This window comes from Sphaeramia orbicularis, chromosome 21 (assembly GCF_902148855.1).
Source record: "Sphaeramia orbicularis chromosome 21, fSphaOr1.1, whole genome shotgun sequence".
Lineage (NCBI taxonomy): Eukaryota > Metazoa > Chordata > Actinopteri > Kurtiformes > Apogonidae > Sphaeramia > Sphaeramia orbicularis.
In genome coordinates, this window is record NC_043977.1 from 23,163,250 (window position 1) to 23,187,432 (window position 24,183).

At 38.7% G+C, this 24,183-nt stretch overlaps 2 protein-coding genes across 5 annotated transcripts; both read right to left on the reverse strand.

Moving 5' to 3' along the window:
• Window positions 1-781: 781 nt before the first annotated feature.
• On the reverse strand, window positions 782-21,484 carry atf2 (activating transcription factor 2). Of its 3 annotated transcripts, none has more exons than XM_030124634.1 (12): window positions 20,648-21,484; window positions 19,916-19,988; window positions 18,185-18,281; window positions 17,983-18,101; window positions 17,137-17,262; window positions 16,659-16,837; window positions 15,659-15,773; window positions 14,010-14,096; window positions 11,285-11,527; window positions 10,426-10,632; window positions 7,980-8,085; window positions 782-2,693 (listed from the first exon to the last, which is right to left on the reverse strand). In XM_030124634.1, exons 2-12 carry the CDS (start codon window positions 19,961-19,963, stop codon window positions 2,467-2,469), a joined length of 1,554 nt encoding a protein of 517 aa, XP_029980494.1. In that variant the 5' UTR covers window positions 19,964-19,988; window positions 20,648-21,484; the 3' UTR covers window positions 782-2,466. The 3 variants fall into 3 exon arrangements, with proteins under 3 accessions (XP_029980494.1, XP_029980495.1, XP_029980497.1); XM_030124635.1 differs by lacking the exon at window positions 20,648-21,484 and adding an exon at window positions 20,561-20,579; XM_030124637.1 differs by lacking the exon at window positions 14,010-14,096.
• Window positions 21,485-21,868: 384 nt separating this feature from the next.
• On the reverse strand, window positions 21,869-23,947 carry atp5mc3a (ATP synthase membrane subunit c locus 3a). 2 transcript variants are annotated; one of them, XM_030124638.1, is made up of 5 exons: window positions 23,866-23,947; window positions 23,570-23,666; window positions 22,713-22,787; window positions 22,274-22,464; window positions 21,869-22,167 (listed from the first exon to the last, which is right to left on the reverse strand). In XM_030124638.1, the coding sequence occupies exons 2-5, from the start codon at window positions 23,606-23,608 to the stop codon at window positions 22,053-22,055; spliced, it is 420 nt and encodes a 139-aa protein (XP_029980498.1). In that variant the 5' UTR covers window positions 23,609-23,666; window positions 23,866-23,947; the 3' UTR covers window positions 21,869-22,052. The 2 variants fall into 2 exon arrangements, with proteins under 2 accessions (XP_029980498.1, XP_029980499.1); XM_030124639.1 differs by having other exon boundaries at window positions 23,778-23,888.
• Window positions 23,948-24,183: the final 236 nt, after the last annotated feature.

A 24,183-nucleotide genomic window follows, 5' to 3' on the forward strand; every position in this document is an offset into this window, starting at 1 on the left:
TAAATGTAACTGCCATTAATTACATTATGTACTGTTCCATACTTTCTTATGCACAAATACACACAAACAAACAAATCCCAAAGTACAGCATTCAGTTAATGCTCTTGTACTACAATTATATTTTATGTATAGGTCTGAGACGAATAAAGCATGTGAACAGATCTATTAAAACTCCTACAATACAGGACTTTAATAGAAATATAAGAAGGGTAAAAATGGGGGGAAAAAAGTAAGATATAGGCCTCCAAGAGCTGAATGAATCAGAAAATAAAATCTTGAGCTTCAAGTGGTGAGTCCTAGTCAGCGGTTGAATATTTACTGTTAAAGTCTGTGTTTGACCTGCAGGTTGTATTCCCCCTATCTGCACAAAAGACAGTTCAGTGGACATGTGGTCACATATAACAGACAGAATTATTAACATTCACAAACACAATATTTACAGAAACAGACTGTTTTATCACTAAAATGATCGGCTTTACATCGTCCACAAGGTGGCAGAAGACACCACAACATGTTTTTGGTTCAGCAGCTGCAGCATCAGCAGATTTGTCCTTAAGCATCACTCTGAGGATTCATTTCACATCAGTATTCAGGGAATTTATGGAAAGATCTAATACAATAACTACAGTGAAATGTCCTGTTGTATCAGCTGTTAAAGCATATGGAGATGTATATGATGAGACGAGGTATCAGAACAAGACATACTTAAGGTGAAGCCATATTGTTTTTGTTTTACCTGCTGTTCTGTCAGATCAATCAGAATAAAATGGAGGCACAGATGTAATTTAAAGAGATATTAAAAGGTTTATTACAACAACTTATCAATTCAAATTTTATACAGAACTTCCACAAGTTACAAGTACACTTTCAACACAGTATCACACCCCTTTTTGCGGTTAAGCCGAGGTAAAACAAAGAACTGAAGCTTTCAGGAACTCAGAGCCACAACTCAAGTTGAAACAACTTGTCTAATGATATTTATCTGACTGAGACATTATTGAATAAACGGTTTAATTCTCGCAGAGAATTATTATCTCATGCAAACAGCACATAACAATTAAATAAAAAAAAAAAAAATCATATCTTAAGAAAACAATGTGTTAGCTTCTCATTAAACTACACAGTAGTAAGCCAGTACAGACTAAGAGAAAAGGCAAATGGAGTTCATGGTGTGATTTGTATCCTACTATTATTTCAAAGATGAAATGCTTACAATTCTTACAAGCAGTAGTAGTGTTACTCTAATATACATCCTCTTTTACTTGTTGAACGCTGGAGCAGCATGTGATTCCAGTTCACATGTGAATGTTTTCATTTATGACCTATTCCTAATGATTGAAAATCCAAATGGGGTCAACAGGGCTCAGCTACAGAATCCAGACTACCCTATAAAAAAAAAAAAAAAAAAAAAAAAAAAAGTACATAACACCTAGAAAGATCACGTACAACGTACCATTGATGTTATTTACAATGTTTTCTAAAAACATCACCTAGAATTGCAATCAGTGAGAACACCACCATGTCCTGTATTGGTCAGTGTTCTGCATCAGTCACTTATAAAGCAAAGACAGTACACAAAGCCAGATGTCTCCTCTACTGAGACCCTGAATCTCAAAGAACAGTGATCAACTTATTCAAGAGAATCGGCATTAAAAATGTACTGAAGGAGTTTGTACAAAACATTAATGGCACTGAATGAGTCAACATCACCATGATTGAGTAATGAAAAAGGGTACTGCGGTCCTACAATCACTGCATCAGGAACAATCAGACTACACATGGAATGTTAATGAGAAAACACAGCAAACCTCCTTAAGACTATTTTACAGGCGGAGGAGAGCTCAAACATTCATGATGCAACTACAGCTGATCTCACACACACAAAAAAAAGTCAGATTCAACCATTTACATTTGTGACAGTAATCAAATCTACTAAAGGCTGCCAGTACAGAACCAGTGGACTGTCAAACCCTACAAAGGTAAACCCGTTGTCTCTCAAAATGTGCAAAATGGAAACAAAGATAAAAAAAAAGTGACCGCTCTTCACCTACTTTCATCATTAACATAGTGCTTATAAAAGTCATGAAAACAACAAAAAACAAAAAAAAAAAAAGCAAATAAAAATTCACATGAGCCACAACACACTTTGGTAAAGTCTAACAATTCACTGATCGACCTTCAGGATGATCGCTTTCAAATAAAAAAATATATAAGATTAATAAATAAGTCACACAAATACAAAAACATTTTAGAACCACTTGGTTTACATTTTCATGTTACACCTAAAGTGCCAGTTCTTCTGTCTTCATTAATTCAAAGAAAACATCTCAAAAGCATTGCCTACAAAGGACAAAACGCACCAAACAGAAATAAGCAATAAATAAATCCGATCCAAACTGAAGCTAAAACAGAATTCCTTCGTCTGTCGGAGACTCAAAGAGGCAACGGCACTTCAGTTTGGGCCGATCAACTCCCCGACGGCAGCGACTGGGGGGGGGCCCTCTGTGGCCGTGGCTCCTCTGTGCTCTGGTCTGAGGTGGTAGCGGTGGCTGTGCTGGACGGGGCGGAGACGGCTGGGGTCATGGAGGAGGAGCTGACCCCGTTGGAGGTGCTGACGGAGCTGTGCTGGATGGCCTCGTTCTGGGGGCTGCCAGGGACCGACATCTCCTCGCAGCTCTCCTCCTTTTCAGAGACTGGGACAAAAATGACACAGAAAGTAACCGCTGGAGCAACTTATACCATAGACCAGGGGTGTCAAACTCATATTAGTTCAGGGGCCACATTCAGCTAAATGTGATCTGCAGTGGGCCGAACCAGTAAAATAATAACATAATAATATATAAATAATGTCAACTCCAAACTTTTCTTTATATTTTACAGTAAAAAAAAAAAAAAGTTAAATTACATTATGAAAATGTTTACATGTATAAACTATCCCTTCAAAAAATGTGAATAACATGAACAAACTGAAAAAAAATTGTAATTTTAACATTATTATGCTTTAGTTTGTCATTTCCACATGTACATTATAACTTACAGATCACAGTGGATCTACAGATACACAAAATATTTAGTAACAGGTGGAATTTTATTAAAATTGCACTTATTTCTCTTAAGACATTTCAGGTTGTTCATATTTGTTCAGATTATTCAGATATTTTGTGAAATTATACTTTATTTTAGTGTAAATACACGGAAATATTTACATTTACAAAGAGACTAATATAAAGTTGTGAGTATTTATAGGTTATTATGAGATTGAATTGGTCTAAATGTGGAACCTGAACTAAAAGGATTGTCAGTATCTTCAGTGTAATTTTTTCATTTCACAAATTCATCCCAGAGGCCGGACTGGACCCTTTGGCGGGCCAGATTTGGCCCCTGGGCCGCATGTTTGACACCTGTGCCATAGACCGATGGGGAAATGACGTTCAGTCGTACAGTTTGGAGCGCAGAACCAATTAACAGTTGGGGAAGCAAATGTTTGGACACCCCATGTATTTGTGATATATTACATTAACAATCCCTCTGAAGTCATCAGACTCTGGCAAGTATTGTTCCATTCTCCAAACCCACATGTTCCCTTCTGCACATGCTCTGCTCCACTGAAGTCAAAACTGGATGTTTTAAGATAATACAATACATTCAGGGCACAATATGTTGAAACTGTCAAGAAAATAGTTTTGTTTTTTTGTTAAAAATAAACACACACACATACAAAAATGTGTTCGTGTCTGTCTGATGCAGCCACACCTTTTGAAACAAAAAAAAAAAAAAGATTTTCCCACAAAAATTTCATAATACTTGAGAATGTGTAGAACTTTAAGGACGTCTGAAAACTTTTTTTCATGACTGTTTATGTTATGCATTATATCTCTGAAAAGGTGGCGTCTACTGTCATGTTTTAAGGGTTAATATTAGAGATAGGTGATATGAATAAAAATATTGTCGTAATAAAAATGTTCACATCAGCTGATATTGATATTCACTCCAATATTAAAATCATTATTTAATATAAGTTTAAAGGCTCATTTGAAGTTAAACCCGAGTGAAAGCTGAATAAATAAGATTAAAGTATTCTATGTTCAGAACATGACAATAAGCAGAACAGAGCAATGAAAACCATAAAACACACCTAAATCTGCATGAGTTGAATTAAGTTTCAGCTGATATTTAAACAAAACACTAAAGAGAATAGAAAAATGTATATTGTAAATAAGTACCTCTATTCTCTATTGTTTTATCTAACTGTCTGTACACACCTTTTTTATGCTGTGTATCCGTCTTCCTCTAAGGCTCTTAGTGAAGTTTATACCAAAGGTTCTTCCTGATAAAGGTTTTTTTGGGAGTTTTTCCTCATTTACACAAAGGTTATTGTATATTATACTGTTCTAAAGCCCTTTGAGCTGCATTTTGGATTTGTGACATTGGACTATATTAATAAAACTGGACTGAAATGCAATCATAACTGTTCATGTTGCAGCGCTTTACAGATGTCATTCTTATGTTTATGAGACCTGACGAAACAGTGAGTGTAAAGAGAAGAAAACATTTATGACTTGGCTAAACGAATCAGTCCTTCAATGTGTCAAACACAAAGATTTACAAAAAATTTCAGAAATGATTTGTTACTGTCAGACAGTGTCACTAAATTCACAGTTATTCATGTGTACCACTGTAATCCTTAACCAGCAAAACATAGGCATCACCTCTTCTGGGTTTTTACATCTGTTTCAGGAAATATAATGCGAAATACATAATTCAATCATGGTGGGAAATAAAATGGCCGCCATCGATGTCACATGGTCTCTTTTTTTTTTCTTGATTTTCTGAAAATGTTCACGGCACCAAGTTTCACTCCTTCACAAACATTTCACCTCAGCTTTGGCACACGTCACCTGATGTAAAGACTAAAACAGCCTTCCTGCCGTTTTAATGAACTGCTTTTACCTGATACATTAAAGAAACGCTAAGGAAGGGTTTGTCAAGCAGGCCTCGTCAGACGTAAAGCTGCTCTTTGCATGTGCTGTACGCAAACTGTTTCATTAATCCCCATAATGCTACTTCTGCACCCTTTCCTTTAATTAAAGCTCCAATGTCAATTTAAACCCACATCATAAGGGTGCATTACATTCTGGGGCATGTGGCAGTGTTTCCCATCCCTAACTGCATTCTCATTTGTTTTTTGTTACCTTGCCAACTACTGCAGCGACAGATGATTACAGCACCTGATTTTAATGATGCTCACACTGGAGAGTAGGGAAGACTTGGAGTCGAAATGCCACCAGCTGTTAGGCAGTTGCATTGAATTAATTGGATCCTGATGGAAAAAAAAGACTCTACTCTCATGCTCTGTTTCATAAAGGAATAAGGAGCACAATGATAATTAATATTGCTAATGATATGAAGTCACTTGTTATGGCACTTTGTAATTAATGACTGGGTATTGGAGAATGTAAAATACAGATTCCGTAGCAAGAGATGCAATTAAAATGCAACACAAATGTCTTCACGTTAGAGACTTCATCTGCCTTCTTGACTGGACTTTGACCATGTGATTTAGTGCAACAGAATGTCAAAGCGCTATAAACTCCAGAGCTTTTTTTTTTTTTTTTTTACTACGCAGAAGGTCAAGCTCAGAATAAATCAGCTTGGTGGTTTTGTTCCATGTTCAAGTGTGCATTATCACTCCTAATGGCATTAAGGGGTGGCTGGCTGATACATCATAATACCCTCGATTTCTGTTTTCTCCGCAGCCAGAGCGCTTCTTTCTGCTCTCTCGGTTTCTGAAGTGGGGTTCGCTGGAAGCAGATGGACAGCTTGGCGTGCCAAGTGAAAACATGTCCTGGCTTGTTTGCGGGGCAGTCTGGGTAATTTCTTCCCACCTGCCATTGCTACGCCTGGGCAGGACGACGAAGGGTATTACCAGGTCTGGAGGGCAGCGTAGCCTTGTGGGATATGTAACACCGAGGAAAACATTGATGAGGCCTTCACATGGGTGAGCGCCACGAAGCAGCCAGATTGAAATAAAATACATTTTCTAATTAATCTGACACATTAAAGCCTCTCTGTTCACTCAAAGGTTATCATCGTTAACAAAGACCAAATAAAGAAAACTGGGTGTGAACACATTTTCTGTAATCGAATGCTACATATAAAAAAAATGCTAAAACAAAAAATTATGACACAGAAAATGTCTTTGACAATTTCTGAGCTCAATTCATAGAGCAGCCTAGTAACACTAAACACACACTGACACACATCTTTAATAGTTGTCTTCTGTGGAAGTGAGTACACTATTATATAATGCTATGATGTCTTCTTGTGTTCATTGTGTTGTAAAATGGATAATTTTCAACATAGTTTTTAAATTAATGAAATTTCTTGTTGATGAAAACAAGACAGTGAATGAACAAATAACTGATGATGACAAAACTATGTGAAAATAAAAATCAAGATGAAAATGTTAAGGAGGGATGATTGGGAATTCACATCTCATCTGAAGTTCGATGTAGCTACACAAGTGAATCACAATAATGGAATAATAGAAATTTCTTCAAAGACTATATAATGAATCACATTTTTAGACTAATCTTTGAACAACATATTACACTAGAAATAAACCTGTATTAAATTCAGTATAGTTGGACTAAAACTGGACTGTGAGTAAATGTATCTGGTATTTTAATCCAAAGACTACAAATAAAAATCAAATTTAAGTCACAAGTAATAAAAATAACTAAAGTAATAAAATAGCAATAGCAATAAATAGTAATAAATAAATGTAAAACAAAAAGTTTGAATGAAATAAAGATAATATTGAATAAAAAGTCAGAACTATTATAACCTTGGCTCATTAACAGGAGTTGGCTGTTCATTCTAGCCTCGTCTAAAATCTGCTCCACCAGTCAACTGTGAGCCAAACTCCAGTGTCTGGATGGGGTTATATTTTTCCAAACAGTCTAAAAGTGCTCCAAATGTCATCTTTCACGAAGGTCTAGAAACACAGGACAGACGTCCTTAACAAACATAAGAAAGATGACTCAATTCATCTGCGCATCCGGGCTCAAAACAGTCCAGACGACACCAAATGAGACCTGGCCCTGACAGCCCACTGTAGCCTGGAAACCATCAGTCCCATAATGCACATGACGTGTGTCAGTGGGACGGTTAGCAATAAGGGATGCATAATGAACAGCCGAGCCTGGTGGACACCCCACAACGAGAACGCTCTGCAGTCTTGTCAAGCTTGCTGCTTTAATGGACTCATTTCAGAGGCAATCATTGTCAATACAAGTCAGCGGAGGCGTTTAGAGCATGGTGAAGAAGTGGCTTGGAGCGTGCTCGTGCTCAGTGCACACCGGCTCATCAGTGAGAAGGTGAGTTATGGCCATAAAATCTAAATGACAGAACCCAGATCTTGGGGAAAAAAGAAATATAGATGGTCTAATTCTAAATGAGACCATGTGATGGACAAGTGCTGGTGTGAAAACCACAAAAGCACAGGCTAACAACAGGAAATTTACATGAGGTGGAAGCAGATTCCTCAGTATTTTCACATATTCAAAGAGATCGTGACTGTATGTACGTACTGTAAGACACATTTTTACTGCCATAGGTTGAGGCTAGAAATGCAAAGATCAGACTTTGAGACAAATGGTTTGAACATGATACCAAGAGCATACAGTAGACATTTAGCTTCATCTAACAAATGTTTATTTAGGCATCAGATGAAGACAAACCAATTGCTTTCTTGTAAACACCACCTGTGGCCTCTTGCGACCAATGAGAATTTGTCTCCACCAAAGCAGCACATAAATATTTTAACTTCTGCAAACTTTCTGAAAAGAGAAAGGGACCATGTGTGTCAACAGCCCTTTCCGGTCGGTCATAAGTAAGGATTGTAGATGTTAGCTGTGGCTCATTTTCCAAGTGTTTCACTGGAAGCCTCGGGCTGAGAATAATGGAGCATTACTCACTGTGATAGCCAGATTTCTTCTGCATGGCGGTTACAGGGCAATCTTTATGAGCCAGAAGAAGCTGCTTCAGCTGAGCCACTTCGTTTCTCAGCAGGGTGACTTCATTCTTTGGGAGACAGAAGACATACAGCAGGACTTAATAAAGTGGTCAGTGTGGAGAACAGAGTATCTCAGATGGAAACATAAGGAAATCAGACAATGTGCACATGCAGCAGACACTTTTACCACTTTATTAATTTAAAAAACTGTGATCAAAACAACAAATGAAGCCACCTTTGCTCTCAGATTAGCAAACTTGTGAAGGTGATACACAAATGACCTTTTCATGGCCCATGTGCATTGGCTAATGCAGTCAAATGTTACAGTCTGATTTGATGGTTTACATATAGTTAATACAAGTGGCTACATCAAGATTTAAGCTCAACAATATGCAAATAAAAAAATCCAAAGTGCACTCTTTACGACATTTGCAGTAAATGCTCATTACCACATACACACTGGGATGGGCTTGAATGGGCCTTTATCTTCCCTCTACATGAATAGCTGTGTTTTTATCTTCCAGGGTATATTAATGTCAATTATTAATGGGATCACAAGGTTAAATTCTCAAGACCTCTTTTGTACAGTAAGCCCACATGGTGGATATATTACTGCAGATAAACTCATATTTTCTCCCACAAGAAACAGCAAACACTGAGAAAGGTAACACCATAATGAATGAATTCAGAATAAAGTATGATGCACTTCTTCATTTATGTTTTTCCTGCACAATAATTATGGGCCTTCACTGGCTACCCACCAGCACATTTGTCAGAGGTGAGCTGTTCGGATTGTCAGTGCAACTTTGTAGATGCTGCTGAGATTTACACTCTCATGTCGTTACAGCTCCCAAGGGAGCTCAGGATTTCTGCATGTCGTAAAAGAGAGCCACATTACGCTGAAGGTGACTTTAACTGGATTTAGAGCGGCCAGGGGCCCACAGAACACCCTGTGGCAGATTTAAGCTCCTTCTCTTCTCCTTTAAAGGACTACGGGCGGCTTAATCTATTAGTCTAAAAGCAGCCAATTTATTTGATTCCATCTGTTTAGGCTTGCTGGCGTTGGCAGGGCTGAGCTATTGTAAGACAGATTTAAACACAGCTGGAAGGAGAGTATGTATCACATGTAGCCAACGCCATATTCGCTGCACTTCCACCATGACTGCTGCCACTTACAGCCAATATAAGATGAGGCGTTCCCTTAAAACTCTCACTCTGTACAGAAACACACAGGACAGACTGGCAGTTAAAATATTAATCATTTACTTCGAAACACTGCAGCATGGATTAAAACTGTTGGTGACACAAAAACATAGAAGGTTAAGTTGAATCATGAGACATTCATCAAAGGTAAGAGTCTATCATACCTGGGATTTTATTCAGAACTATAACTGGACTTTTGAGAGCTAGGCATGTTTCTAACTTTGTGAATTAATCGAAATCTAGCAAATGGGCCTTGGGTGATGCTGCGAGCCCTGTGAGCTGCCTGGTCTGACACCTCATTAAAAAGCCAGTTAAGGATGATGTTAAAATAATTGTGCATCATTAGAGGCAGTTTCACTGATCAGCTGGGCCATGTCAGCATGGGGGTTTTTACAAAAACTGCACTGCTGATTAATGCCTTCGTATAAAGCGGCCTTTTTATTCTCTACCACATGTTGTTCCCTTCCTTGTAGTTAACAGCGATGCTCGTTCTGTTTATAACCCCATTCACTCACCTATCATTCCCCTTTCATCTACCTTCATTTAAATAAAATCTCAGCCAACGCACCCCTGACAGGTAGTGATAACTTGTTTTTGAACCAGGTATTAGCAACATGAACCGATTTCTTTTCCACTGCTGTCTTTCCCCTCCTCCACCCCTCCACATCTTACTCTGCCTTCATAGAAAAATAAGACAGTGAGCAAATAAACACCACATCTCATTTAATTGTCTGGAACACCGATGTGCCGCACCCCGGCTCACACTTATCAACAGAGACAGCAGATACATGAACTGTTTCGAACTTGTCAGCATCAGATCCTAATTGCTTCCAGTGAAATGAAGGTTCAAAAAGACACCTTTCCCTAGGAGATTTTTGAGGCCATTCAGTAAACTGCTGAGACAGAAGCGAAGACACGCTTGTGTGCGGCTGACATCTGGAGGATACATCTTTATTGACAGGGACATATCGATGTAAAGGGCTCACACACCGCTGCTGTCACACGGCAGCTCTTCTTAATCGGCTTTAATGACTTCATCACCACAGAAGGGAAAAGTCTGCGCACACACCCACCGCAAACAACCACCAACAGACAAGTATTCATATGTACACAAATCAACACATGGATATGTCTGAGCACAAAGAAAAAGACACGAAGTTGCTAGAGGGAAATGCGGTGGCTTAAAGGAAGAGGTAAAAGATCACCTGTAGTTGTCCGTTCATGGAGCTCAGGTCTTCAGCCTTCTTCTCCAGGGACTGGACCCACACTTTCCGTTTCTGCCTACAGCGTGACGCCGCAGCCCTGTTACGCTCCAGGAACTTGCGCCTCTTCTCGTCGGGATCTTCACTTGTGGTTCTGCGCCGCCGACCTCCTGTGCTCGGAGGATTTTGCGCTGGGGGCGCTGGAGAGGCCTGTAAAGGAACAGTCTGATTTATTTTATTTAATCTTTATTTAATTGGGCAGTCTCACAGAGATTGCAAAGTCTTTTAAACGAGAGACGTGAGACCAAGAAACAGACAGACAGAAACAACACAATTATACAATAAACAAGGTATTAATAAAAACAGTTACAAGAATCATAATAAAGATCAGATGATAAAGCTTTAAGCTCTTCAAGGGGGCTATAGAATGCTGCTTTAAGGTAAGTTTGCAGTTCATTCCATTTAAAAAGCGTATAGTACCTGAAACATTAGTGCATTTATGAGTGATATCTGAGGTGACGTAATTATGCAAGTACTGTAGTTTAAAAGATTTAAGGGAGGAAAGAAAAGAGCTGAATAAAAATCACAATTGAAATAAATAGTAGAACATAACATGCCTACACTCAGTAGAAGTTAATTTTGGAGGCACCAATTATGTACTGTGATGCAGACATCATAATCAGATTATCAGAAGTAAGACTGCTGCAAATATTCATACTTCTACTTCTAGAGCACTGCACTCAAAAGGCTGATGTCTGCATCTGGAGCTGTACTGTATTTGAATGGCTTATAATTCAACTAACCATAATGAAATCAAATCATGGGACGAGTGAAAATCGACACCCCTGGAACCACAACTTACCGGAGTCTCTGTGGTGGAGGTCGCCGGCTGCTGGAGGGAATGAGGAGAAGGTTCTTCGCTTGTGGGCAGGTGAGGGGCTGGGGCTGGGGCCGGGGTGGCGGTTGGAGCTGGAGCAGGGGCCGGGGTCGGGGAAGGAGAAGCTGGAGCCGGAGCAGTAGTGTGGGTCACAGCGCTGCTCTGGACTTCACTACCATCTCCATTGGTTACCTGAGGAAGCTGCTGGCTTAACGTGGCTTTCAGTTTCTGGGAAAAAAAAAAATTCCACCATATGGACAACAGTCACACCAACAGGCAACACCAACACTGCCAACACCAGACTTAGTACGAGCATGTAAGATTAATGAACAGATTGTGATATCGTGCTTCAATAAAGCTCCTTTTTATGGGAAAAACTGATACCATTTATTTTCCAGACTGTGTAAAATCCATCAGTACAAGTCAGCGCACCATTGTGTGTTTTTAATCCAAAATTAAGGAAAAAAGAACATAGAATTTAAAAAGCAAATAAAAACCTTAAATGCTAAAAAAAAAAAAAAAAAAAAAAAAAAAAAAAAGAAAGGCTCGGACATGTAGCCTGGGTCAATAGAGTAAATATATTTTACAAACTAGACAAACTATTTATTAGCTATTTTTAGGTTTATCATTTGCAATTAATGACTGGGGGAAAAAAATTTCCCACCTAGATTTTTTTATTTATTCTTTTTAATGGCGAGTTCAGTTCTGTATTTCTACATTATTTAGGCATGGATTACTTATCCAAGTTTAGCTTTTCCCTGCTACAAATTATATTTATTACATCTGCCTTCTTGAAATTTGTCCTCCTTTTGTGCACTCTATACCATGTCAACCACTGGGGCACCTTGTGTGGTTTATATTCATTCTATAACTTTTCTCTGGATACCAAACATTAAGGGGCATTCTCAGCTCAAATGACTAAAACTATTTATTGAACACTGACTAGGTGGGACAACATAAGACACATAAACACTACCCATTCACAGAAACGACTTCTGTGCACATTCGTGTCCATGAGTCACAAGCCAATTCCTCCAGAATCAAACACTGAGCAAACAAGGTGAAAGTGAATGAGCCTTTCGAAGCAATAACAAAGTGAGAGGGAATACATTTACATGAGAAAACAGAGGGCCACATTATTCTAACAACTACCTTTGCCAGACCAATCTATCTACCAAATTAGTTTATCGTGTAATACCCTTCCAGAAGCTCTTCTGGCAGAAACAAGATATTATTCTCTTGGAATGGCCCATAGAAAGAGGGAAAAGCCAGTCAGATTCATATTTCATCTCTGCCATGGAAACCTCATCAGTGTAATAACCCTCCATCTCATGGGTGTTATTCAACCATCTGCTACTATATTACTTATCTTTATTTTGCAACTAATTAACAGCATAATCTTCTAAATTCAGCAAGTTAATTATCATTATTGTGGTCTTTGCAGCATCATCAGTCCTTGTAAAGTGCCGTCTCTGCGCCCCCTGAGAGCCGGGTGGGGGTGGGGAGCAGGCAGGTTGAGCGGGGGTCTGTTTTCTTGACGCGGGCTCATTAGGTGTTTGCTGATGAGCCGAGTGTGGTGGGAGGCACCGGGAGTAAGAGGGGGGATGCAGGTCAGGCAGGATTCTGCTGAACAAAAGGTTCCATGCAGGGTGAGGCTGACTTAATGTGCCTTGCTGAGCGTGTGCCAGGATGCCCCCAGCTGGCTTTTACTGGTAGCCCCCCTCCGGTTGGCCCCAGTGACGGCGTGCTGAGCACAACGCTGTCTCCGCGTTTGTCATCTCAGTACCCCATGATCCCTGACAACCCCTCTCTCAAACCCCCCTACATTTCCTCCTCTTCCTCACCAGTTGGGATCAATCCTACCCTCCCAACACACACCTCCTCTCTGCAGTTTATCTGTTAATTTTCACAGGCGTAGCATGCTGCGAACACTTACAGGTTCTGTGATCCGTGCTTCATCACATTGCCACTGATCTCCTTCACAACACTTCATATCCCTGGCCTTCAGCTTTCAGTTTTTATACTGCAAGATACCGGACTACTATGACTGTAACTAATACAGAAACACATCTTAAATATATTAAACTTAATACCTCACCTTTTTATTGGCTGGCCTTTTCAAGTAGGTAGACTTCGATATTAAAAGGTAAATGTAATGGTGATTAGTACTGATGCACAGATTGTGAAACCCCGGGCCAATAGCTGCTGATGATATGTGTAATATTTTTTCTTTGTTTTATTGTTGTGGTTGTTATCTATTCTGCCTTTATGCCAGGGAAACAACTATAAAAATATATATTATAAAAAATAACTGAACTGTATTAAAGTCTGTCATCCCGACAATCGTCAAATGACCACAAATGTAATCAACCTTTAATACAAAAAAAACACATAAATCAGAAACTACCTTCCGAGAATATAATGTTATTTGCTGCTTGTTGATAGCACCTGGCATCAGATACTGATGTTCTACAGATGTATCAGTGCATTCCTAGCAATTATGCATCCGTATAATATAATTAGAATCTTTCATTTTTTAAATACAGCTTACCCAGCCTTTTATTGTGCCCTAATCTGGTCAAACAAAGTGCCAACCCCCTTATTATGAAGCTCTCTGATTACTGTGAGTGTTATTAGGTCTCTCAAATGAGAAATAACAGGCCCAACATGAAAAATAATATTTTATGGAAAAGAAGGGAGGAAGGAATACCAGCTTGGCTTCTGATTGGGCGGGCTGTGGCGAGGGAGGTCCTGGGATCCCGGGGACGTTAGGCACTACGGTGACAGGTCTGACAAGCTGAAGGCAGAGACATAGACACAGATGAGCACAGAGAAAATGAGTCTTCTTCAGTTAAAGTCGGGCAGCACTCGCCTAACACAGACACACAACCAAACACGGCAGGCTCTCGGAGTTTGCTCATATCTCAGCCTCATTAGGTTGGATGGCCTGTTATTTTGTGGAGGCAGCGCCACATGGAGATGCAGTGCGCACGCTAATGAACCTCTGCCTGCCTGCACAAGAGCATATGGACAGGGAAGTTGAAGAGAGGATGGAGAGACACAAGTCAGAAGGCCAAACCCAGGCCTCCTCTCTCTCAGCCGCTGACAATGAGACAGAGGGAGGTGGGGAGGAGTAAAACAAGAAGGGGGGGGGGGCAATCAAGTGAATGGTAGGCCCACTGGTGGCTTCTGTTCTCCATCTACTTCCAGCTCTCCCAGTCCCAACAGACTGGAAAGATAAAGCCTGTGTCTTCCTGTGCTGCTATCAGAAAATGATCATCTGCTGTTTAATGCCGAACACAAACAATTAGGACTACAGCAAACAACAAAACAAGTCTCTACATGGGGAAGTTCAGAAAATTTCAATAAGACCTTAATTTTCTGCAAAGTTCCTATAAAAGATACTGTCATGGTTAGTGGTTCTAATTGAACTGCAAAGCACGTTAGTAGTATCATCTATCTGGACTGCCAGAAATCAAGAACGTTAATTCTCATTGTACAAGGACAAATAGCGTTGAAGCATCCTGGAGAGCAGCCTGCTGTGTCTCAGCCAATTCCTGTGTCTTTGCCACACTGATACACACTTGTACTCTGACGTCCATGACTTCACTCAGACTCTTCTGCTTCTAATCGACTGCCAGATATTCTGTGCCAAACTTGTAAATAGTCCCACTGTCCAAGTGGAGCAAAGATGATATGTGACGACAATCAATCACAAGACCATATTTTATTTATGTTGTGAGTTAATGTGAATGTCACTTTTATCCAAACACTGTTTGAAATAAAAACAACTTACAAAAGAAGCATTTGCCATTAAAATGATGAAAGCAGTTTACATTTTAAAGATGCTCAAGGGCAGCATTTCAAAGCAGTGCTATCAGCAAAGCAGAAGTTTTTTTAAGCCCATACACTTGTATAAAATAGTAATGTAAAATTCCTTGATCCTTGAGCAGAAACCACTTATTTTAACATAATTTCATATAAAAGTGTCTTTATATTTTGTTCTGGAGATTTTGATCATAACAAAAACAGCTACTAAAAGGATCCATGATTTCAGAATATCTTTTCATTTGCTCTTTTTAAGAATTCTGTAGGTCATCACTAAATAAGAAGAGGTGAAAAAGGTGCTGGAAAACAATGTAAATTAAAATGTCTACAATCCTTACAATTTAGCAAACTCTGTCCAATGAAGGTCATGTGGTATGCTAGAGAGCACCAAAGAGGGCACTTACTTTCCTGTTTTTACATGCATGCTTAATTCTCACTCACCAAATTAAAAGAAAGAAAAGCCACATTTCTTAATGGTGCTTTAACACATCATAACACAATGCATGACAGCAGCAGAAACAGAACACTCACAGGGATTGTAGTTGGAATATGTACACTTGAACTTGTGATTGATGCAGGTATAGCAACTGGCATGGTCTGGCCGTTGGGCAGTTGTAAGAGCACAGGAAAGGTGCCAGACACTGGCCTGGAGAAGGAAAACAGAATTTCCAGTGAGGATAAAAAGCACGAAAGGAAAAATTATTTTATGATGAACAAATTAAAACTAATTTTGTCACAACTAAATGGTAAGGACGGCTACTACTTTGTTACAATCAGGCAACAGCTGATGGGAACTGAAAAAAGTGAAAGCAAAAACCAAGTGCAACTGAAATGAGAGTCAAAAGAAACACACCTGTTGCATAAGCAATGGAAAAAAGAAACTATGCTGCTATACAAGACTCTGTAAATGACATCAGTTTTGCTCAGTTTTAGACTTTGCGTTTGGATGATACTTTCACTAATTCAAAACATGTCTGTACCGAATCAAGTTTATCTGGCTTTTGAACCTTATACTGTGATTTTTAAGTACATGTTAGTGCATGTACACGTTTTATTCCCTTTAGTTCTGCCTGGCTTGATCTCATCTACACAACAGCTAACAATGTTTTTCATTAACTCACCTTTCAGAAAACCTAAAAACAAAATGGTATTTACTACACCACATGCTAGTAAGATGTGAGTGGATCAAACACGATAAATCATTTAGTGATTTTTGTTTTAAATGACTTCAGCTCCCATGAGGTATCGGTCATCAATCATCTGAAAACATCATGATATAATTTTGCAGAAATGTAGATGCAGTTGTAAACTAATATTTGAGCAAAGCTGATGTTTTCTGAAGATGGGACTAAAGCCAAAAGAAAAAAAGAAAATGGTGAAACTTAAATCCTGCCGAGTGCAAAAATCAAAAACAACACAAGCACATTCCTCACAAAATATGAGAAACTGCACAAAAAAAAAAAAAAAACATAACAACAAAAGCTAATTGGATAGAACTCATTTTTAAAATGGGACATTTTCAGTTACTTACACTATAGGCCTATTAGTGGATGGGACTTGGGTAATAACAGAGCTAGATGTTGGCGATGGGAGAGCTTGCTGTATTACAACATTAGCTTCTGAGGTTGCTAGAAGTACATTGGGAACTTGGAGGGATGCAGGATGGACTATAGTGGATGTTGGCAGTGAGGTTGGCTGCAAAGATAAATCCTGAAAACATCATACAAAACTTTAGCTGGTGACAATCACACCAAACTGTCTTCTTTGATTAATAGTTGGACCAAAAGATCTATAGAGCCTTCATTCATCCATTTTGCAGTACCATTAAGAGTTTTTTTTCCTATACTGACAAAAATCTAAGAATTAATGTAACATAAATCTAATCAGTAACTATACTCATATCAGTAGATCAACACATTCCAGAACATATTATCAATTACAAAAGGCAAACAACTTGTATTGATTCACAGTGACGTCTCTGCCACAGAGAGCATACTGAGAGCGTTTACCTTGTCGTCATTTGTAGTAGATTCAGGGTGGGGCAAAGGACTGTCTCGATGTGCCTCCATAGGTGTGGGGTCCTCAGTTTTGTTTCTCATAATAGGTGTAGCAAGAGGTGACAAATCCAAAGGCAACTGTAGACCAAAACATTAAAACCGATGACGAATGTAAGACATAAGGGTCAGGTCAAGCAGTGACATGGTTACATATATCATGTTCAATGGGCTCTAATGTTTTACATATATAACTTATACCAATGTGTGTTACATAGTTCAGTAGGTATTTGTGAGTACTTAAACATAGTAAGGATTGATCACATAAATGAACATTTTTGACCAAAAATATTTTAAAATGTGCTCAGTAACACGGTCTCATCAGAATGTCACTGATTTTGACAAGGTTTACGCCAAAGTGCTTCACACGCAGTTCCCGCAGGAAATTCACTTAAATTTGCCTATGACGTGTTCTGCACTGATGTCAAAATTTTGGAAAATATACTGGAAACTTTTGGACTTATTGACACAGATTTAAAGTAACACGGTTTTAATAGCCATAGTGACAATTTCAATTCTTGATCCTATAATGATGTAAGGACCAATGTGTCTAGAAAACAAGTCAAATATTTTTAATACAAGCATTTATTATACATGCCAGTAATAAGCTAACAAATGAGTGCATAAAGAAAAGGACAAGAGAAACTTTGATTTTCCTCATAGATGTGTATGTGACCTGACCCATAAGACATATTTTTGGGAATGCCTATTAGTTTCTGGGATCTACATAGAAGACAAAACAAGACACTGAAACACTGAAGACAATATGACCAAATGTACAATTAATGTGACAAGAAGAACCTTTTTAATGTCATCCTCAGTTGCTTTTTTGAAGTCATGGTCAAATGGACTTGCAAGTTCATTGAAGAGTCCGACTTCCTCACAGTTCTTCAAAAAGCGTGTTGGTGTAGGGGTTTGGTCTGTAAATCAGGAAAACCTTTGGTAAAAACACTATGTAAAAAATATGAATAACATCAAACTCTCTTGAACAGGAGGCTCTTACCAGCAATAATGACACTGTCATTCCTTGCTGGGCCAAACTTCAGGGTCATCTCATGCTTGTGTTTGTGGACGGCCAAGTGGTCTTCATTTGTGAATCTCTATATATGATCAAAGGAGAAAACAGAAAGAAAAAAAATGACAAAAAAAAGGAGAGACAAGGCTTTGTATCACATGATTATTCTGTCGTCTTTTATCTGGACACAGGAAATTAGTGTTCCCTTATGTGATAAAAAAGCTGTTCAAGCATCAGTCACTGCATCACATTAAAAGCTTTCATCAGAACTGTGATCTGCATGTGCTTCTAATATTTCATCCACTGCATTTATACCAACGTGGGTAGGATGAATATATTGTGCTTAGTTTAGCCTTCAATCGCACAATTAATGTTTGTTCCTGGCTGTTTTTCGGGGGCATGAACAACAGTTCTGACTCTATAGTTTAAAGTTTTATTTACTTTTATAGGTAAACACTAACCTATCGTATCAACATAGACTCACTACCAAGATAATTTCTCAGCAGAATTTCATGTGTGGACTGGTGAATTAAATAAATCTAGACTATAATGCAAAGAAACACTTGGTCATAACTATTGTAGACTTAAATACAGTGGTGGAAGAAAAGTTACTGGACACCACATGCATTTGTGATATATTAAATTAAGAATCACTCTTAAGTCATAAAACTCTGCCAAATATTGATCCATTCTCCAAACACATATACTCCCTTCTGTACGTGCTCCATTCTGTCAAGGTCAAAACTGGAATTTTTAGCATGAAATACATCCAGGGCATGACACTGAACTTGTCAAGAATTTAGTTTTATTTTTTCTTTTTAACAAAAATAAAATATGTTGGACTTATTTGCGTCTCTCTGATGAAGCCACACCATTTGAAACACAAAGAAAGACTTTTCAGCAAATATTTCATGATATTATTTCTGACTGTGTAAAACTTTAGGGGTGTCCGAAAACTTCCCCCCACTACTGTAATTTTAAAAAGTTCAAGCATATGAAAAATTGGAAAATTTATAGAAGAAGGTGTAAATTACAAAGAATTTAGCTGATTTTGATGGTCAAAAGCACTAAGACTGCCTGAGCATAAAACCAGTCCATGCAGACTAAGTGGAAATAATAAAATATATGACATATACAGGGTGGGGAAGCAAAATTTACAATGAACATTTAGTTGTTTTTTCTCAGCAGGCACTACGTCAATTGTTTTGAAACCAAATATATATTGATGTCATAATCATACCTAACACTATTATCCATACCTTTTCAGAAACTTTTGCCCATATGAGTAATCAGGAAAGCAAACGTCAAAGAGTGTGTGATTTGCTGAATGCACTCGTCACACCAAAGGAGATTTCAAAAATAGCTGGAGTGTCCATAAAGACTGTTTATAATGTAAAGAAGAGAATGACTATGAGCAAAACTATTACGAGAAAGTCTGGAAGATACTATTAAAGAAGAATGGGAGAAGTTCTCACCCCAATATTTGAGGAACACTTGCGCAAGTTTCAGGAAGCGTGTGAAGGCAGTTATTGAGAAAGAAGGAGGACACATAGAATAAAAACATTTTCTATTATGTAAATTTTCTTGTGGCAAATAAATTGTCATGACTTTCAATAAACTAATTGGTCATACACTGTCTTTCAATCCCTGCCTCAAAATATTGTAAATTTTGCTTCCCCACCCTGTATACCCTACTGTAAATACAGCTGAATGTCTTACCTGTCCACAGCCAGGAGCAGTGCATTGGAAAGGTTTATCATCACTCATATTAAGGGATTGCTGTTATGTCACCCTAAAATAAAGAAAAAACAGTCAACTGAAGATTAATGCTGTGTCAGGAGCTTTCATGGTACAAACAGCGCTTTAGGTGAAAGACAATTCAGGATGAACAGCCGGCTAAGAGGCTACAGCTTTATCCATTTACAGTGAACAGAGGAGATACTGACACAAACTGTGACAAAGTAGAGGTGAGGGTCTTGGAAAATGAGAGCTAGCTAGCGATAGAAATTTGGACAAAGCATATGGATGATGGGCGGCTGCTCTCACTTGGTTGTTTACACCTCAGCCTCACAGAAACCGCTACATTCACGGTCCGTTTATTGTTGGTCTAAATACGTGACTGAGATGGAGCTAAGTTAACCTGCTTGGACACCTCTAACGCTGTTTATGTCAGGAATATTAACGCATATCATGGCAAATACAAACGCTGAGGTTAGACAGGAGCGATGCTGTTCCAGTCGATTCCATGAACTAACGTTAGCCTGAGCCCTGCGTTATAACATACAACCGACGCCATATTTGGATCTAATTATCAGTGTAAACACAGAGGATGTCAACCTTTACTTCGAGGTCCTTATATTACACCTGGTCACAAGCCCCTCGCTGTCCTACGCATTATGCCTTTTACAACATCTTTGTACCCGTTCGCGTTCAGTTTAAGTGGACACTTACCCCACAGCCACAACCCTTCAAGCCAAAATCCCACGTCTGTACAAAATATCTCGCGAGAGCTCCTTGAGGGCTTCCGTAAACGTCACAGTCATATGTAATTCCAAGTCGATTTTGGACTTTGTGATATTTGTATTATTTGCATCTCATAATTGTATTCACTTCCCTCATATCTTCTTGATTTATTCATATTTCAATATTTTAATTAAAAAGCACATTTTCACTGCATGCATACGAATGTAAAGTTGTCACTTCAACTGTTTCTTTTAAGTTGTCTAATATTACATGTCAGCAGCTAATACTTCTAAGTAGGGCTGCTTGATTATTATTCACACAAATAAAAAGATCATAATCAAACCTAACCCTGCATTTATCTATCACTTCAGATAGGATTTGCCCTCATGGAATCCCACACATCCAAGAAATTTCAACATTGTGATACCATCATAGTAGGGAAAACGCAAAACATATACTTTAAAAACAAAATGTATGAAGCACTGCACAGTAATATCTCCAAATATGTTTTGTTGTTTGCCGACACCATACTATTGTTGTTCATATTTCATTTTCAAATAAAACAAAATCTCAGTTACTTCTTAATAATTAGTTTTGCTCCAGCTACTTACTCACTGCATGTACATCTGCGTAAACTGATAATTCAGACACTTGGATTTAACCATTGTGAGGGACATGCATTTCATCTTCTGGTTATTGGGTTATAGATGAGGTGTGCCCTTAAATAACTTAGCCTAACATTTGAGGATACATCTGACAGAAAAGCTCAACAAACTTGGGGTGCGCCAATAAAGTTTTGATTCATAAATCACTTCAAACAATTGACAGTTCAGTTAATCCATTTTCAACTGATGTCATTGTCATTCTTATGAAGGCACTTATGGCAATAAAATTATATTAAACAGTTAAAAGCAACCCATCAGAAATAAATCAAAACTCATTGTTTATCTTAATTAAATCATCTAGATTTATTCAATGCCATTTACAAAAGCAAGCACTCACGTGCTGCCTAATTACAGTACTGTCTATCTGCAGCTGAATCTGGAATAATGAAAGTGGACCCCAAAAAGCTGGCATGTGATGTACTGAAAAAACAAGGCTGATTCATGGTAGGTCTATGCAGCTGCTCCACTGAAATGACATTTGTGAAAGCTGCCTGCTTTCGGTTTTGTTAGCACATTATCCCAGACAGAAAAATTACTGCCATTCTTAAATAGTCAAATACATGTATTTTAATCACGTAATTTCTTACATTTGTACAATACATGTCTTGCTTATTTTGACAGTGTCTGAAAGACTTGAAAATGTACAGTTTCATGACACCAACACGGAACAATTTTGGTAGCCACAATAAAATATGTAGTCACATCTGTAATGAAAGTGTATAGCAGTTTTACATCGCAAACAGGATAAGGAAAGCCACCATCAAACAGAACAGTCCCATAGCTTCAGACAGGGCAAATCCCAGGATGGCATATGAGAAAAGTTGCTGCTTCAGAGATGGGTTCCTGCAAACAAGAAGGAATTGTCAGTTCACGTACAGAAGAACAGTAAAAACAGACCAGGAACATGCTCATCTACAAGTGATTTCTACATGTTGTGGCCAACACAAACCTAGCATAACCGATGATGAGACTGCCAAACACGGTCCCAATTCCAGCACCAGATCCAGCTACTCCGACTGTGGCAGCTCCAGCACCAATGAACTTGGCTGCGGTGTCAATGTCCCTGCTCACAGCACTGGTCTGGAAGCCCCTCAGTGCAACCTGGGTGAGGGGGCTCTGTGGCATCACAGCAACAGTGTTCTAGGTCAACAAAGAATAAGACCATTAACTTTAAAGCACTTAAAAGAGGCAATAATGCATCAGTTAGCTGAAACATCCTGAAGCAAAAGTCAAAATGTCTGTAGAAGGTAAACTGCTACTTCCTTGTTTTTCATAGTAACTGTAAGTTGGAATTTAAGCACTACTTACTCATGCTATCATCTTACATCAATTCAGATGTTAGACTGAGTAGATGATCAAGTTAGCTCAGATCCGGTCAGAGCTCTTACCTCTGTTTTGACATCAGGTCTGGAGAGCACAGAGGCAGACAGGGGTCTGTAAAGAGCCCGGGAACCAGCACGGACCTGTGGCAAAAACAAAGTCAGAATGGCATTACAAGTTTAGTAAATGTACATGAAGATGCTACATAGGGCATGAAATAAGCTGTGAATGTCAGCTGCCCAAGGCTACAGGCACATTCACAAGTGGGAGGCACCTTGAATGTCACTGTCAAACACTGACATTCACTGCTGTGAATTACAAAGTATGACCTGTAGCACTAAATAACAACTGCCTGCAAGTTTGTCCGTTTAGATTGTTTACTTATCTCACAATTAAACAATTCACTTATCAAAAATTGCAACAATCCCCTCATAATTTTATTTGCTAGCTACTTTAAGCTGCAGGAATGTGACCTTGAAAATTGTTTTTATAAAGCAAAATGAATCCTTACGAAAACCCACAGTGAGTCAATGAATTGATAAGTCCATACTTCATCATGTCAGAAGACCTTTAAGGGTTTTACAGATGGACTATGCACCAACAAAGGTTATTAGGAGCTAGTGATGACCTTAGCTAACAACCATAATCCAAACTGATTGCTACAAGCAAACGCATAAAAAGGTACGTGCGTTTATTATAGTGCATCATGTGCACCAAGGCTTTCGAATATTAGCTCAATAACGCTAACGTATTAGAGGCTTGTCAGTCATTCAATATTTTAGCATTAGCTGCTAGTCCGATGGCCTAGTCTGGAGATACCCTTGCCGTTCAGCCTCACTCAAGTTCAACCGGAGGCCCAGCCGTCTCAATGAGCACAATATGCACCATTTAATGCACAGAAATAAAACGGACAACGAAAACTCACCAGAGCCGGCGTGGAGACAAACTTTGCACAGGCGTACATTTTCTACTTTAGGTAGTTTTAACCGGTGTGGTCAAATCTGTCTGAAGCCCGGGTCTCTCTGAGGAAGAAGACCGGACAGAAGTAAGGTCAAACGGGTGTAAAAATGCTCCACAGACAAAATACAGACATTCAAATGCACATTCATATCCATTTTGCACGATGTCCTTACTTTTGTGCTGCAATATGAAGTTAAACGAAAGGATGAGAAAGGATTTGCAAAGATACGGTTCTCATTCAAACTGCCATTATACACTTACCGACTGCAGAGGTCGAACCACAGTGAAAGAGTGCGCATGCGCTCTGTGATGTTTGTAGAGACCCGGATGACGAGAGTAGAAGGTCGTTTCACAAAAACTTTATTTAACAAGACAGTGTTCATTCACAAAAAACACAATGTCCTTTGACTGCATACTCCTTCAGTTACAGTTTGTGACAAACACAGTTCTATTTTTTATTAAACACTGGTTTATGTTCTGCACTAAATACCACATTTCCTCATCCACATAGGTTGGAGGTGTAGTAAAATAAAAACATGCAAAGGACATATTCATGAAGATCAAAGTGCAGGAACTTAA